The following is a 16,160-nucleotide window of genomic DNA, read 5'->3' on the forward strand; positions in this document are numbered from 1 at the left end:
TTGTGTATAAAGCATTACACTGTTTCAGGTAAATCCAGTAAGAGTGTGTCAGTTTCTCGAAAGGAGCGACAGAAGTTAGATCCCAATTGCACTGCTCCTCCTAGTCAGGTGGCTATGAACTCCTTTTCTGTTCAGAATTCTTTGACGAGGAGTATGGAAGACTGTCTTCAGGAAGCATCTTTTCATGCTAGTGTCCAGGTAATTAACTTAATTTCTCATTAGGTTTTCCTTTTAACCCTCTTTTCCTGCCCCCTCTCCTGAAGGCACTGACTCTTACTAGAGTGCAATTCTGCATGTGGCAGCAGCTCTCCAGTGCCTCTCCCAAGTATTCAGTTTTCCTTGGGTAAGTCTAAATAGTGAATGTTGGCAGGCATTTTACCTATGAGGACATTCGAGCCTGATCCTTCTTTCAACTGACATCTAAAGATTGCAGGAGGAAAAGGAACTTCTTCCTAACCAAGAACAATTGTGATGCTTCAACTGTAGCCCCAGATAAGATCAGTTAATGCATCACAGGGTGGAACTGGATCTAAGATCTTGCAATTTATGTGGGTTAGTACCTACCCCACAGAGCAATGCATGTTCCTTCATTTCCATAGGGGGGAGTTTTCTCGAGTTTTCCAGCATTTATTGATGTGCTAACTGTAATCTAGTGGAAAATATGGGCTGAAATTGAATATGAGCACAGTGCTAACATGAGTGCCACTGCACTGCTGGTGCCTTGAGGGACATTACATGTAGTTTCCACCGGCCCCTCATCTACACAGTGCTCATACACTCCTGGTGCAGTGTTTGTCCTCTTTTGGGAGTACAGAGGCCTGGGAGCTGTATATCCGGGGCGAGAGCAGAAATATACAGGTGGGGTAGGTACAAAGCCACTGTTGGTAATGCAGGTTGAAATAGGACTTTTTCTGTTTTTTGTGCTGAAGGGCAAGTAGGACAGCCTATATCTGGTGAATTCTCTTGAATGGCAGTAGTACAGTACACACAAAAAGGAGCAAATTGATTTGAACCAAAGAAACAAGCAATATGATAATGAAAAATACCTGGGCAAAAACTGATCTCCCCAGAAGTATAGAATGGGTATTTCGAAGACTATTACTGGTGGATGTGTGCTAGTAGGAGTGTGCTTTGTTCCAGCTTTTAAAAGTGCACAGTGCTGACCTGCCAATGGGGCAACACATTGGAATTCTGGAGCAGGTGGTTCACACGTGAACGGCGCAGAATAGAACAGCTCCAGCTCACGCCCATGAGAAAACACGGGGCAAGCAAAGTTGAGCAGTTGGAGCCAAACCCGTTCTGGATCTGGACCACAAGAATAGAATTTCAGACCTTTTGTTCTTACCAGATCGTGTTTTTTAAAAATTTTGTAATATCTTCATGGGACACAGTCTCCCAGGCCATCCTAATGGGACATGAGGTGACTGAGGTGATGACGTTTGATTTTCCGTTCCTTTGAGGCAAGCTGAGCATCTTCCTACATACGGTATCGGAAACTGATAACATGGAGACACTGTCAGAGCAATGTTCTTGTTTAGCAAAATGTTTTAGAATTTTTTTAACCACAAGCACTGTATTTGTTCTGTAACAGTTTTAAAACCTTTCTGTATAGCGAGGCCCTGGAAATATTGACATGTTCCTGAGGACTCCCTACAAATGTTGACGTTCCCTCAGCCATCCACTGCCCCAAATTCCAAAAGACTGTCAGCTGCCTGAAGGGAAACAATGCCACAAACTTAACAAATACAAAAGAGAGAAAATATAGAATTCTCAAGACACTGCCCGAAATGTTTGGTACAGCTGGCCCCAGATATTCAGAAATTTGATAATCTCGGACCTCTTAGGGACCACAAGTCCCAACTTGAATACTTATATTTTATATTATAGAAATAAAAGTGTAGAACAGCACTTTAGGCTCAGCAACATAAAGCACTTAAATGTTTTTTTGATTCTATTTTCCGTAAAAACCCTCGATCCAAAATATCCCCACTTGCAAAGCTCTTTTAACCTTCTGTTATCCTGTATGTAATGAGCTTTGACTTTTCAGGGTGAAGATATTTACAGTCTTTCCAGCATGCCACAAGAGGGAGATGGATCGTCAACAGTGTTGTGGTATGAAATTTTCCTCCGTAAAAATATATATGTAGAGAGGATGGACGACATCTGCTCATGGTTCCATTGATTTGGGGGTGGGTGAGCAGAGATTTTAGTGCCAATTAATAGTGGGATGCAGGTTTCTACCTGTGTCCCTGAACAGTGAGCTGTTGATTTTTGTGTGATCACTTTGGTGGTTTGAGTAAAAGACAGTTGATATCCTGTAGGGCACTCTCTTATCAAATATCTAGTCAGAGGCCTAGAGCAGACCACCATTCTATCCTCTAGTCAAAAATGGGATGTGATGGGTATGAATCATAAGGGAAATCAGAGAAATATTTTAAGAATATGCTAGTAAAAAGATTAACGATGTGCTGTGCCAAACTTGCTTTGTTAGCCCTGTCTGGGATAATTTTGGCAGACTGCACTGCAAATGAGCACCACTGATACCAAAAGCTTAGCTCCTCAATCTCCTCTCAGGTCTAATGTAAGTAATCCCGCACGTGTGAGAATGCATTATACAGTGCAAGCTCACAGCTTGGCAGGTGCCTTGAAAGTACATTAAACAACAATGTTAAAGGGGCTGGAGCAGGAGGATCCCAGCACTATTCCATTTTGTCCTAATTCTAAGGCCTGAATTTTTTAGTCGGCGTGTGGGCCTGACACGTCAGTGTGTAAAATGATGCGCAATGACATCGAGTGTGCGTCCATACGTCGTCGCGATGTTTCGTTGAGTGGGCGCACACCGGAGTCGGTTACGCGCCCACCAATAACTGATAGGTCTATTAAGGCCATCGACGAATTAATTAATGTAATTGTTTACGCTGACCATCTAACATTAAGGTTAGCGGGCAGTCGAAAAGGGAAGTGGCCTCCACGATTTTTAGGAAACCTCATCCACAAGTGGGATGAGGTTTCCTAAAGCTTTTATTAATTAAATTTTAAAAATTCCTGAAATATAAAAACGTCCCATGAGGGGACATGTTTAATTAAGTTTTTAATCCATTTTTTTTTTAGCAATCGTTTCAATCTCCCTGAGGCAGCTTGTGCCTCAGGGAGATTGAAGCACTCAGCGCTGGCCCTGACTCTCCCTCCCGCCCCCCCCGCCCACATAGGCAGTTCTGAACGCTACGGCTCATGTCTTATGCTGGGCGGGCCTTAATTGGCTCGCCTGCATAAAATGGCGGCGTGGAGCTGATCGCGGGCGGCATTCGGCTCTGTGACCACCAAGCCTGCCTGCCGACTGAAAAACTCAGGCCAAAGAATTTGTACAGGTGATTTTAGAAAATTATATGGTAACCAATTATAGATTTTTACTTTGTTACTGATGTGTTTTTAGAGTACTAGTGTAACTGTAATACAGCTAAGACCATTTTCCCCAGATACACTTTCCCAGAAGCTGCTGTGCAGTTCACCACTTTGTGTACACTGAAGTGATGAAGGCACCAAAACTTAGCTGAGGAAGCAGAACTGCCAGGTCTTATACGAGCATTTTGCCCTGATCCGTACTTCATGACATTAAATAAAATCTGTGTGTAAACCCATATGACACCCATCTGCAGATAAATTATATTGCTGCAGTCTCTTCAAACATACTCAGGTATGAACACGAGAAAAACCAATAGAGCAAGCTCATAGCTAAAATTATTCAGAAGCAGAACAGGGGAAAGAGATTAGTGCCCAATTTTCTTACCTTCTTTCCTTTTCTTGGTGCAATTTGGGAATTTGAGAAACATCTGCCCTCAGTTCTCTGTCTCATGACACTACTGAGAAACATCTGCTCTCAGTTCTCCGTCTCATGACACTCCTGCAGTCTTCATGACCTCGCCTTCCATTACCCAACTTGTGGCCTGGGTGACTCCTGGGACTCTGGTGCATACCGGCAGCAGTCACAGCCCCCCCCCCACCCCCCAGTGGCTCTGCTGTGCACAAGAGCTGCCCAGGAGAAAGCCAGCTGGTGGCCTCACCACTGCCTGATTGACTTTGTGGTTTAGCAGGTTTCCTGAAAAGTGGCAGCGCAGGTCTCTTGTCAGCTCTCGAGCCGGCAGGCAAGTGCCTTGATGCCTCAACAAGATTCCACCCTGTATTTGAGGCTTCCAGAACTAACTGTCTCCCTTTTTTCTTGATTTTACCTAACTTTCAATACACAGCAGGGACTTGGTGAGTAGCAGCACTTCCCAAAATTTGGACGAAAATGAAGAGAACTTCAGGTGCGAAAGGTGTCAAGGTGTTTTCCATTTTCTAAAAGGACTAAACTGCCACATTTGTCCACGGGAAGGAATGGGAAAGCAGCATTTATTGGAAGATGGCATTAAGTCACAGAAGGTTAGGAAATTTATACACATTCGACTTTGGGAAGTCAGGATCCAGGGAATTACCCTCAGTGCTTTAGTGATGCTGTAGGCATAAGTATAGGGATCTGCAACTACTGAAGTTTGTGAACTTACTTTTGGCTTTAGCAGAGTGCTAGTGCAGCTCTGATTGTGCCCCAGAACTGCTCTTGAGTAAGAAACGGCGTGGGTCAATTAGTTACAAGAAGCACAGCGGTTTAATATGATAGCTTAATAGTTATGATACTGAATGGCAGCCTAGATAATTGTGAGTTATAATCTCACCATGGGAGAACTTGTTACCAGGGAAAATGCCGTTGAAAGCTGACCAGGTTGTCATAAAAAAATTTAACTGTTACCCCTGTTCCAAGGAACCAATCTGGTTTCTGATGCCTTTTGTTCTGTTGCTAGGGCCCACAGCTCCCCTTCTGGGAGATAGTACAGCTCAACTCTGAATGTTCTGAACTTTACTGATTCACAGGCTGAGGTTTCACCCCTTACAATGCTTCAGAACCGGCAAAGATCAGGTGTAATACCATTGGATTTCACCAGTTTGGGGAACTGCTGAGAAATTTCAGCCTACCCAACCCCTTAGTATACTACTTAATTGAAATACATACATAGGATTATACAAATTAGGAGTAGGACTTGGCCATTAGGCCTCTCAAGCCTGCTCTGCCATTCAATAAGGTCATGGTTGATCTGATTGTGGCCTCAATTTCACATTCCGCCTGCTTCTGATAACCTTTGCTTTAAAAATATTCAATGATCCTGCCTCCACCGCTCTCCGGGGAATAGTTCCAAAGATTCACGACCCTTTGAGAGAGAAAAAAATTCCTTCTCATCTCCATCTTAAATGGGAGATCCCTTATTTTTAAACTGTATCCCCTAGTTCTAATCTATCCCATAAAGGGAAACGTCCTTTCAGCATCCACCCTGTCAAGTCCCCTCAGGATCTTATATGTTTCAATAAGATCACCCCTCAATCTTCTAAACTCTAATGGATGCATTGGCCCAGCCATCCAACCTTTTCTCATAAGATAACCCCCTCATTCCAGGTATCAGTTGAGTGAACATTCTCTGAACTGCTTCTGACGCATTTATATCCTTTCTTAAATGAGGAGACCAAAACTGTACTCAGTACTCTAGACGTGGCCTCACCAACGTTCTGTTGCTACAGCTGTAGCAAAACTTAATAATTTTATATTCCATTTCCCTTGCAGTAAATACCAACATTCCATTTGCCTTCCTATTCACTTGCTGCGCCTGCATGCTAATTTTTTATGATTCATGTACCAGGACACCGAAATCCCCCTGTACGTCAAGAGTTCTATAACCCCTCTCCATAGATAAATTAAGAATATACTAGTAGAGTGCTTATTGTTATTAGCCTAGTAATCCAGGGGCCTGGACTGATCTTGAATTCATGAAATATGGGTTCAAATCCAAACGTGGCAGCTGGGAAATTTTTTTAAAATCTAGAATAAAAAGCTAGTATCAGTAATAGTGATCAAGTATCTTGAGTATTGCTGAAAAAAAGAGATGTATCAAAGCTTTTCGTCTTGCACTCATCAGGACGCTTCGCAAGAATACCAATATAAGGGGAAAACAACAATTTGTACTGTTAGAAGAGAGTGCTGATTGGTTGGCAAGTAGACTGTAATTGGCAGAGGCATTGCCATGGAGAATGCACCAGTGATGGTGGCTGACAGTTAACTGCCAAAAATTGTTTGAAATTTGAACCAGGCAGCTTGACCCTGATTTGTCAAGGCATTGCCCTGAGGAATGAGTCAGTGAATGGCTTTCACTTACATTGATCAGCTGAAATCAATGTAAGTGACAGCCATTCACTGACTCATTCCTCAGGGCAATGTATTTGTACTGTGGTGTATTTGCGTGTACTAGAATCTACATATGTTAATACACAGGGCCTGTTCTTTTCAAACAGAAAGAAAATGTGCACATTTTGTGCCTGTTTTAGCTAAATAAAATAAGTGACAGCCACTCATTGACTCATTCCTAAGGGCAATGCCTTGACCAATCAGGGTCAAGCTGCCTGATTTAAATTTCAAACAATGTTTGGCAGTTAACTGTCAGCCACCATCACTGGTGCATTCTCCATGGCAATGCCTCTACCAATCAGGGTCCAGATGCCAATCAATCAGCACTCTCTTCATTCAGTATAAATTGTTGTTTTCCCCTTGGTATTTTTGCGGTGTCCTGATGAGTGCAAGATGAAAAGCTTCGACATGTCTTTTCTGCAATACTCAAGTTCTGTCCTATCAAATGACCATGTATTAACTGGATTATTGTAAAAAAAAATGTCTGCTTTACCAGCATCCCTTAGAGAAAGAAAGCTGCTGTCTTTACTGACCTGGCCTATATTTGACTGCAGACAAAGCAATGCCCTCTGAAATGGGTCCAGTTGTACCAAATCTGTACTAAAAAGCCAGTGAGTGTATGGTAGCGGTTCATAAAGGCAGCTCAACAGCATCTCTCAAGGACAATTGGGGATGGGCAGTGAGTGTTAGCCTTGCCAGCAGTGCCCACATCCTGCGAATGAATATTTTTTTAAATGCATATATGAGTATATATTATATATAGAGAGAAAGGATGATAGCAGTAGGTTTTCTTTTATCAACTCGAACCATTATAATAGGCTATTTCTAAGTAATGTGACAAAATATTATTTTGTAATTCTAACTTTAGGTGACTGACAATGGAATGGAGAAAATGGAGCATGGTGGATTGTTCTTTCAGTACCTGGAGGATAAACTCAGTGCTCTTCTGCTCAAGAAGCCATTAGAGGAAAGTGTGGCGATGCCTCTAGTGATTCCAGTCTCTGTACCTGTGAAATCTACTGGACCCAAGAAAGATGGCAAACCAGGGAAATCTGAAAATTCACCGGTTACACCAAGGAAGTCGATCACAACAAGGCTGACTGATTTAGTAGTGACCTCAAATGACAGCTCTGCCCAGGTGAGAATGGTCTTGTAAAGTTTAACTAGTCCGGTGTAATCATCATGCAAATGGATTTGAGCGTCAACCCCAGCAGCATGTAACTGAAGTGAAAACAGAAGTAGCTGGAAACGAGCAGCGAGTTAGACACTTGATAGGAAAATATGACTATATTTCAGAAGGGATCTTTATTAGATCCAGTGAGGGAGGTTTTGCTTTGGTTTCAGATTTCCAGCATTTGTGGCTTTTCTTATCTCTGAGTGACTTAGGACTCAATATATGAACAGTGTTTCATTCACTATAATAGCCACAGCTGCTTTTCTCTTATGAGGCAGCACATGATGTTGTAAGGGATTAATATTTGTATGGTGACATCACACAGCATAAGACAGCACCTCCCAACAGTGCGGCACTCCCTCAGTGTTGCACTAAAATGTATATTACTTTGGAGATTTATAGTTTGAAATGTGTGTTACTTTTGAGATTTATATGTTGTAGGTCACGGAAACTGGCAAACAAGCAAACGTAAATTGTAGAGGCCACTCCAAAAAGCAACGAAGGAAGCGATCTCGTCCAGAACCCCTGTTTATCCCGACTCCAGCATCAAATCAAACTGGGGTGCTGCCAGGGATGGTGCTGTACCAGAGCCATATGCGTTCCCCCGTATGCTTAGCTGATCATCTTCTAGAGAAAAATTTTCAACCTCCGCCATACACGCCTCCCCCGATGTTAAGTCCCATTCGTCATGGCTCAGGGCTTTACTTTAACAGGATCTGTTCTTTGCCAGGGAGCAAGGGACCGCACAATACATACGCTCCTAAAGGAATCCTGGGCAGTGTTATAGGTAAACTTTTTTAATGCTTTACTAATATTTGTCTTTACAACATTTTTGCTGCTATGTGGTACTTAAGGTTTTTGTGTAAAATTAACCTATACAATTTTAATGCTGTTGTTAATTCATTTAAAATGAGTGAAGATCATGTTAAAAGGTTTAACAACCAAATTAAAATAAGGCATCACGGATTATTTGAACATATAAAGCAGTATCCCATTAAAGGATGTTAAATCGTTGGGTGGTTGTTACCAAAGTCTCACCAGATAATCTGTAAAACTATTTAGAAAAAAACAGTAGTTCAAAATAATGTCCATGCACATTTACGACTTTTAAAGCGTATTTTAGAAATGTCTGAGATATCAGTATTGAGGAATAGAACGCTTCCATTTTAGGTAACCACTGTCAGATTTAAGCATTTCAGGTTAGATTTGGCACAGGTTGAAAACAGTATATAGTGTTCTCTATGTTATCTCGCAATTCCTATTGTAGTATCCTAATATCCTAATGTAAAACTGTCACAGGTCAACATTAAATTGGCTGTTTCACTCCAAGAGGCTACATGATGGCTGGTGTGGGAAATTTAGTAGTATTGCATTGGTGGCAGTTGGGGGACATATAATGCGATCAAGGCTGAGGCACTTTTGGGGCAAGATGGAGAGAATTTTACTTTGCATCCATTAAATCTGACCTCCAGGAGCTTGATTCTGATGCAGGGTGGCCAAAGTGGAAATATGTACCATTCACCATTGCTAATAACCATCAACCAAAGAAAACAAGTCATGGAGACTATGTGGAGCTTCTATCAATAGCGGGTGGGACCTGGATGTGGAAGTCCAGCCCCCACTTCCTTCATGAAATTTTTGCGGTAGGGGAAAGGGGGCGGGGCATGCTTCACGCATGAGGGAAACTCAAACTCAGCAGGGCCACTTGAGCTCAGTGCTGAGTTCAAAGCGCCCCATTTTTGCTGCTGCAAAGGACTTAACTTGCATTGTGGGATTCACATTTTTATGGAGTAGATGTAAAGGCTCTTGATGGAGAAGATCTGTATGATGTAAAGTTATTAAGGTGTCAGTGAGAGTTAAATAAAAAAACTCTGTCCTAGCAGTTTCACGAGTCAATGTTGAGATTTCCCTAAGGGATCTTTATAAATGCTTGGTTAACTTCCAAAAGCTACAGTTATCTCAACAGGGGGTTCTAAGCTCACAGTTTGATTGGCAGATAAAGAGACTATTAAAGGATTAGCTGTCTTTGATGTGGGGTATGAATAGAAGTTTGTTTTTAGAAGAGATTAAGCACTTGAAAAAAACGTTCGGGCTATTATATATGGGATTTTTTTAATTTCAAGTGTGTATAGTGAAATCTATATTAGATTTTTAGAGCTTCATTTAATCTCCACATGGCTCCTGAGGTCTGCCCAGAATGGATACTGGGTGAGTTGACTTAAGTTGATATGGGGTATAAGGGGCCATGGGGGTTGTGTAGGGGGCATCTTGGCATGGGGGTATAAGCCTTTGAGGGGTGGGGGGCGATGCTAGAATGCCTAAAATAGTATAACACAACTGGGACATCCAAGTACCAGAAAACTGAGGCAAACTTTTAAACCAACCTGCCTTGACACTAGCCTGCTCCTGTGACCACCTATTCGCTATCTGGGGTCAGTGGCCTGACTCTATCCCACATCTGTCCCCTGAGTGAAGATGGTGACACTCGGGGGCCTTTTTTCTTGGTTGGTGGGGCAAGCCGGGAAATTTCCCAACTCAAGCCATCTGCCTCTGTAGCAAAAATTCAGGCCCATAACTTGAGACACATTGTGAATATCAGGAACGAGTGTGCACTGTCCTGATATATTTTTTGTGTTGGACTAATTTTTGTTTTATTCTTTATAACATTCTGTCCTTTCCAGATGGTGTAGATGGAATTTGTGGCATCTCTGTGGTTAAAGATGACTCCATAGTTTCCATAGAACCGTAAGTTATTATTAAATTTCAGTCCACTATATCAGCATTGATTGTCCAGAAGATAGAACAAAAACCCTTTTAATTTGTTCCTTTGGAGTGAGGACAATTTTTGCACTATTAACATTAGTAGGAATGTTGTAAAACATTGGTTTCCAGCAAGAAGGGTTCTGACTTCCTTCTGCTGATTATAGTTGAGCTTTGCTGGAAAATGTGCTCATGTGGATGATGAGTAAGGGAGTGGGGGAGATCAAGTGCAGGTGTGATTTTCTCCCACTCACCTGCCAGCTCAGTAGATCGCTAACGTGCATTATCCTCGTATACGCGCCTAATTAGCAAATTATTTTCTTCATTTATGGAATGTGGGCATCACTGGGAATGTCAGCTTTTATTGTTTGTCCCCAGTCATCAGGCTAGGACTTAAATGATGTGGTTTAAAAATTAGAGGCAGACCTTTCAGGAGTGAAGTAAGGAAATGCTTCTACAGACAGAGTGGTAAAAGTTTGGCATTCTCTTCTGCAAATGACAACTGATGCTGGATCAGTTGTTAATTTTAAATCTGGCATTGTTAGATTTTTGTTAACCAAAGGTATTAAGGGATAAAGGGCAAAACCAATTACCTGAAGACCAGCCATGATCTCATTGAATAGCAGAACAGGCTTGAGGGGCCAAATGGCCTTCTCCTGTTCCTAGAACAGTTAGGTAGCTTGCAAGTCCATTTCAGAGGGTCAACCACAATGCTGTGGTCTGGAATCACATTTAGGCCAGAGCAGATAAGGATGACAGATTTCTTTCCCAGTTGACATTAGTGGTGGATTTTTATGATAGTCCAATTGTTTCATGCTAGTTTTTTCATTACAGATTTATTAACTGAATTTAAATTCCTCAGCAGCTGTGGTGGGAATTGAACTTGTTTCACCAGATCATTAGTCCAGGCTTCTGGATTACTGTCCAATAACATAGCCACTATGCTACCATACCCCTTAATTGATGATAGAGGAAAACAAAATACTGGCTTCCTAAACTTAGTAACATGTTCTGCGGATATTTTCTTCCTTTGGTGTCTCCTCACAGGCAAGTCAGTTGAGATTAGGATCTTTGTGTATGAAGAATTCCGGGTTCTCCATTCTCAGAAAATGGGCATTTCAATCTCCTGTGTTCGCGCATATTTGTCATAACTCCTGTGTAACTCACTTTAGGCACATTAACATTGGGACACGGTTCCAGGCAGAGATTCCATTACTGCAAGACAAGTCATTGGTTGATGATAGTGTTCACCAAGCAGATCTAGTGTGGAAACCATGGGAGGACATTGAAACCAATAAAGTCACTCAGGCGAGAGGTGAGTTTGCCTATAGGATTGTTCTTTTGGAAATTGGTTGTCTCAGTTGGCACAGATAAAGATAAATTATTTAGATTTAATCACTTAATAGATTTAACAGAGACATGGGGTGGAATTTTAAAACCCCTCCCATTGCAGACTTTTGAACAGTTCGCCACATTTTCCGACCCTGCGCCCCATTGCGACAGGGGTGTAAAATTCCACCCATGGTTACAAGGTAATCAAGGATGGGAAATAAATATTCCAGGGAACACAATATTTAGGAAAAACAGACAGAATGGCAAAGGAGGAGGGGTAGCCCTGATAGTAAAGGATGACACAAGGACATTAGTGAGAAAGTATCTGGCTTCAGAAGATCATGAAGTAAAATCAGTATGGGTGGAAGTTAGGAATAGCAAGAGTCAGAAAAGACCAGTGGGAATAGTTTATAGGCCCCCTGACAGTAGTTATACCATTGGGCAGAGCATTAAACAAGAAATGATTATAGCTTGTAACGAAGGAAATGTAATGACTGGGGGGGACTTTAATTTTCATATAGACTAGGACAATCAAATTAACAGGAGTGGGCTAGAAGATGAGCTCGTGACAGTTTCTTGGAGTGATATTTGTGAAACCAACTAGGGATAAAGTTATCTTGGATCTAGTATTGTGTAATGAAGCAGGGTTAATTAGTAATGTCATAGTAAAAAGATCCACTGGGAAATAGTGATCATAACACCATTGAATTCATGTTAAGTTTGAAAGTGACATTCTCTAATAGCAAACAAAAAGCTTAAACTTAAAAAAATGTCAATTACATAGATATGAGGGGAGTACTGGCTAAGGTTAATTGGGTAAATAGACTAAAAGGCAAGGGGGTGAATGAGCAGTGGGAAACATTTTAAGAAACAATTCAAAATCTTCGACGAAAATACATTCCATTGAAAAACAAAAACTCAGCAAGAAAGACCCATCTGTGGCTCACTCAGGAAATTAAGGCTAGTATTAGATTAAGAGAAGAGGCTTACAATGCTGCCAAAAACAGTAGCAAGTTTGAGGATTGGGAGTGTTTTAGAAACCAGCAGAAAGACACCAAAAAGTTGATAAAAAAGGAAATAATAGAATGAGAGTAAACTAGCCAGTAAAATAAAAACAAATTGTAAGAGAAGGAAGAGAGTAGCTAAAGTAAACATTGGTCCCTTAAAAACAGAGATAGGAAAAAGTATCATGAGGAAGTAGCAGAGGCATTGAACAAATATTTTACGTCTGTCTTCACAGTAGAAGACACAAGTTCCAGAAAAATAAGGTAACCTAGGAACTAAAAAGAGTAAGGAAATTAATATCGGCAGAGCAAAACTGGAGAGACTGAAATATGCCAAAGCCCTGGGATCTGATATAACTAGATTACTTGATGCAAATATGAAAATTCTTCCTATCCTGTAATGCTCCAGTTCAGAGAGTTTTGATTTCTGATCATGAACTGCTATAAATTATTCTTTTGCAAATAAGTGTGCATATAAAGAGCTCACTAATAGTCACATGATTTAACAAACTGAAAATTGGTTTATTTTTTACGTTGAGGGCGATCTTAGGGAAATTTTCTTGTAATTTGTAATCTTTGGGAGAAATTTCCATCATCTAATCATAATGAATAATGGAATTATGCTATTAAGAAATCTTGCTCCTGTTAGCTTCCGCACCGCCCCCCCCCCCCATTATTTTTTGCCTGTCTGGTTTATGACTGGAAGTCTTGTTTTTGAGTGGCTCCAAAGGTCTTTTTTTTTACAACAGATTTTCATGATCCTCACTTGTTTCTGGATCTTATAGGCCGTGGCATTTTCTTGAAATCATGCCTTCTTTGTACTAATTTCCATACAAAGGTAACCAGCCTTTGGACAAGGTATAGCATCAATTCTTGCTCTGGGTCAGTATTCAGCTGAGGGCGTATATACATCGGTGGATGTTGGAATTGGCACCATTGATAGAAAATTGGAGTATTTCGGAGGTTGGAGAGCGAGGAAACAACAGACCATGCTACTGGATTTTACTGCTTAAAAAGTACAGTTCCTTATGGTGACTATTTTCTGTAACTTACTTTTCTGCAGTGACGGACCTGCTGAACTTAGCTTGTTCAAGTGTGCTGCCTGGAGGAGGTACAAATCTGGAACTAGCTCTGCATTGCCTGCACGACACTCAAGGAGACATTTTGGTAACTTTTTTTTTGAAAAAGCATAGTGCTTGTTCTGAACTTTCATAATTGGAGTTTCGTTGCATTTCTTACTCTGCATTAGCTACATTGAGCACCATTTACCACTACCCTCTGTCTTAAATGCGCAACCCCTTATTTTTAAACAGTGACCGAGAGTCTTGGACAAGAGGAAACATTTTCTCCACATTATACCCATTTGCCAGATCTTTGCCCACTCACTTAACCTATCTGTCACTTTGTAGCCTCCTATGTCCTCTTCACAATTTACTTTTCTACCTGTCTTTGTGTCATCAGCAAATTTAGCAATCATTCCTTCATCCAAGTAATTTATATAAATTGTAAAATATTGAGGCCCCAGCACTGATCCCTGTGACACACCACTTGTTACATCCTGCCAACCAGAAAAAGACCCATTTTTGCCAACTCTCTGCTTCCTGTTATCTAACCAATCTTTTATCCATGTCAATATGTTACCCCCTACACCATGAGCTTTTAGTTTCTGCAGTAACCTTTGATGTGGCACATTGTCAAATACCTTCTGGAAATCTAAGTACAGTATACCCACCAGTTTCCCTTTATCCACAACACGTGACTCCTTCAAAGAACTCCAATAAATTGGTTAAACATGATTTCCCTTTCACAAAACCATGTTGACTCTGATTGCCTTGAATTTTAACTTTAATAATAGCTTCTAACATGTTCCCAATAACAGATGTTAGGCTAACTGGCCTTTAGTTTCCTGCTTTCTGTCTCCCTCCCTTTTTGAATAAAGGATTTATTTTTGCTATTTTCCAATATAATGGAACCTTCCCAGAATCTAGAGAATTTTGGAAAATTAAACCAGTGCATCAACTATCTCACTAACCACTCCTTTCAAGACCTTAGTGCGAAGTCCAACTGGACCCGGGGATTTGTCAGCCCACAGCCCCAACAATTTGCTCAATGCCACTTCCCTGGTGATTGTAATTTTCCTGAGTTCCTCCCTCCCTCCCATTCCCTGATTTACAGCTATTTCTGGGATGTTACTTGTGTCCACTAATGAAGACTGAAGCAAAATACTTGTTTAATTCATCCGCTCTCTCCTTACTTACCATTATCAATTCCCCAGATGCATTCTCTATAGGACCAACGGTCACTTTATTAACTCTTTCTTATTTAAATATCTATAGAAACTCTTAACTATCTGTCTTTATATTACTAGCTAGCCTTCTCTCACACTCTAACTTTTTCCTCCCGATTAATCTTTTTGTCATTATTTGCTGTTCTTTATATTTTTTCCAGTCTTCTGACCTGCCACCTGCATAATTATATGCTTTTTCTTTAAGTTTGATATTGACTTTGACTTTTTTAGTTAACCGTGGATGGTGGGCTGTATCCTTGGAACTTTTCTTTCTCATTGAAATGAGGCCAGATGGAGATGTGAGGTTGAGTGCGATCGAGTGAGTGGTGATGTCCCTTGAGCTGGCAGTGAGTGAGATGCCAGTGAAATGTGTGATGACCTTGTCAGTGTGAGTTTAGAGTGATGAGATGATTGCCTTACCCTGGTGGCATGGATGAGATCTTTCATCCTTTTTCTGCACTGGATGGCCAACCTCTGCCTGTGCAGCATTGGCACTGACCACCACTGCCACCGCCTCCCAAGCTGTAGAAGAGATTTCTGGACTTCCTGTGGCCAGAGCAGAGGTGGAGGACATCACAGCGGGCCTCCAAAAGGCATTCCAGTGACTGGTCATTGAATCTTCCTGGCTTTCAGGGCCATGTCTTCACTGGAGCAGTCCTGAGCTGCAAGCATTGAGAACTGTGCGCGCATAGCTACAGTTTAGATATGGCACCCGGAGTGAGAAAACTGTGACGACTTGGCGTGGTGAGTGATTCAGAGGTTGCCCACCAGCGAAACAGCGTGTTTCCTGTGGCTGCATAATTAATAAGGCAGGAAGCGGACGATATGGCGCAAAATCTACCATTGCGACTGGCGGGTAAAACTACTTTTTTCCCACCCACTACCGCACTTTGTGCAAATCTGGGACGATTCTGCCCAGAATGTAATTAAAAAATACTTTCTTATAAGCACATTAATAGTAAGAAATCGGTAAAGATAGAGGAAGGGCAACTAAGAGTTAAGAGGTTTGAAACAAGTATGAGGGAAAACAAATCTAGGTGGGTGCATTGGAATTGGACACAAATATTATACGTTTATATACTGTTGCTTGTGCCCTGGCAACACTGGGTATAAGGGATGCCTCTCTCTCCCTGTAGTGCTCCCCTGACTCCACAATAGTCACAACCCCCACCACCCCGTTGTCCCCTTCTGGCCTTGGGACTCTTGGTTGGGGTGTGTACAATTTGCACAACACTGAGTCGGGACTGAAAACTGGTCTAGACTAATTCCTACCTCAGTTTGCTTAAAATGGCAAGTCACAACTCCTATCCCTGTAAATAAAGCCCCTGCTTCAAGTGT

The 16,160-nt window shown here is 41.5% G+C and overlaps 1 protein-coding gene across 1 annotated transcript in view; it reads left to right on the forward strand.

Annotated features, from left to right (window-relative positions):
• LOC121272576 (zinc finger protein 541-like) overlaps window positions 1-16,160 on the forward strand; it is a 67,393-nt gene that overhangs the window by 36,317 nt on the left and 14,916 nt on the right. The window contains exons 7-13 of the mRNA XM_041179225.1: window positions 29-198; window positions 2,741-2,905; window positions 7,134-7,403; window positions 7,881-8,217; window positions 10,121-10,184; window positions 11,372-11,514; window positions 13,599-13,702. Of these exons, the coding sequence (XP_041035159.1) occupies window positions 29-198; window positions 2,741-2,905; window positions 7,134-7,403; window positions 7,881-8,217; window positions 10,121-10,184; window positions 11,372-11,514; window positions 13,599-13,702 (1,253 nt within the window). The remainder of the gene's footprint in view (window positions 1-28; window positions 199-2,740; window positions 2,906-7,133; window positions 7,404-7,880; window positions 8,218-10,120; window positions 10,185-11,371; window positions 11,515-13,598; window positions 13,703-16,160) is intronic.

This window comes from Carcharodon carcharias, chromosome 34 (genome assembly GCF_017639515.1).
Source record: "Carcharodon carcharias isolate sCarCar2 chromosome 34, sCarCar2.pri, whole genome shotgun sequence".
Classification (NCBI taxonomy): Eukaryota; Metazoa; Chordata; class Chondrichthyes; order Lamniformes; family Lamnidae; genus Carcharodon; species Carcharodon carcharias.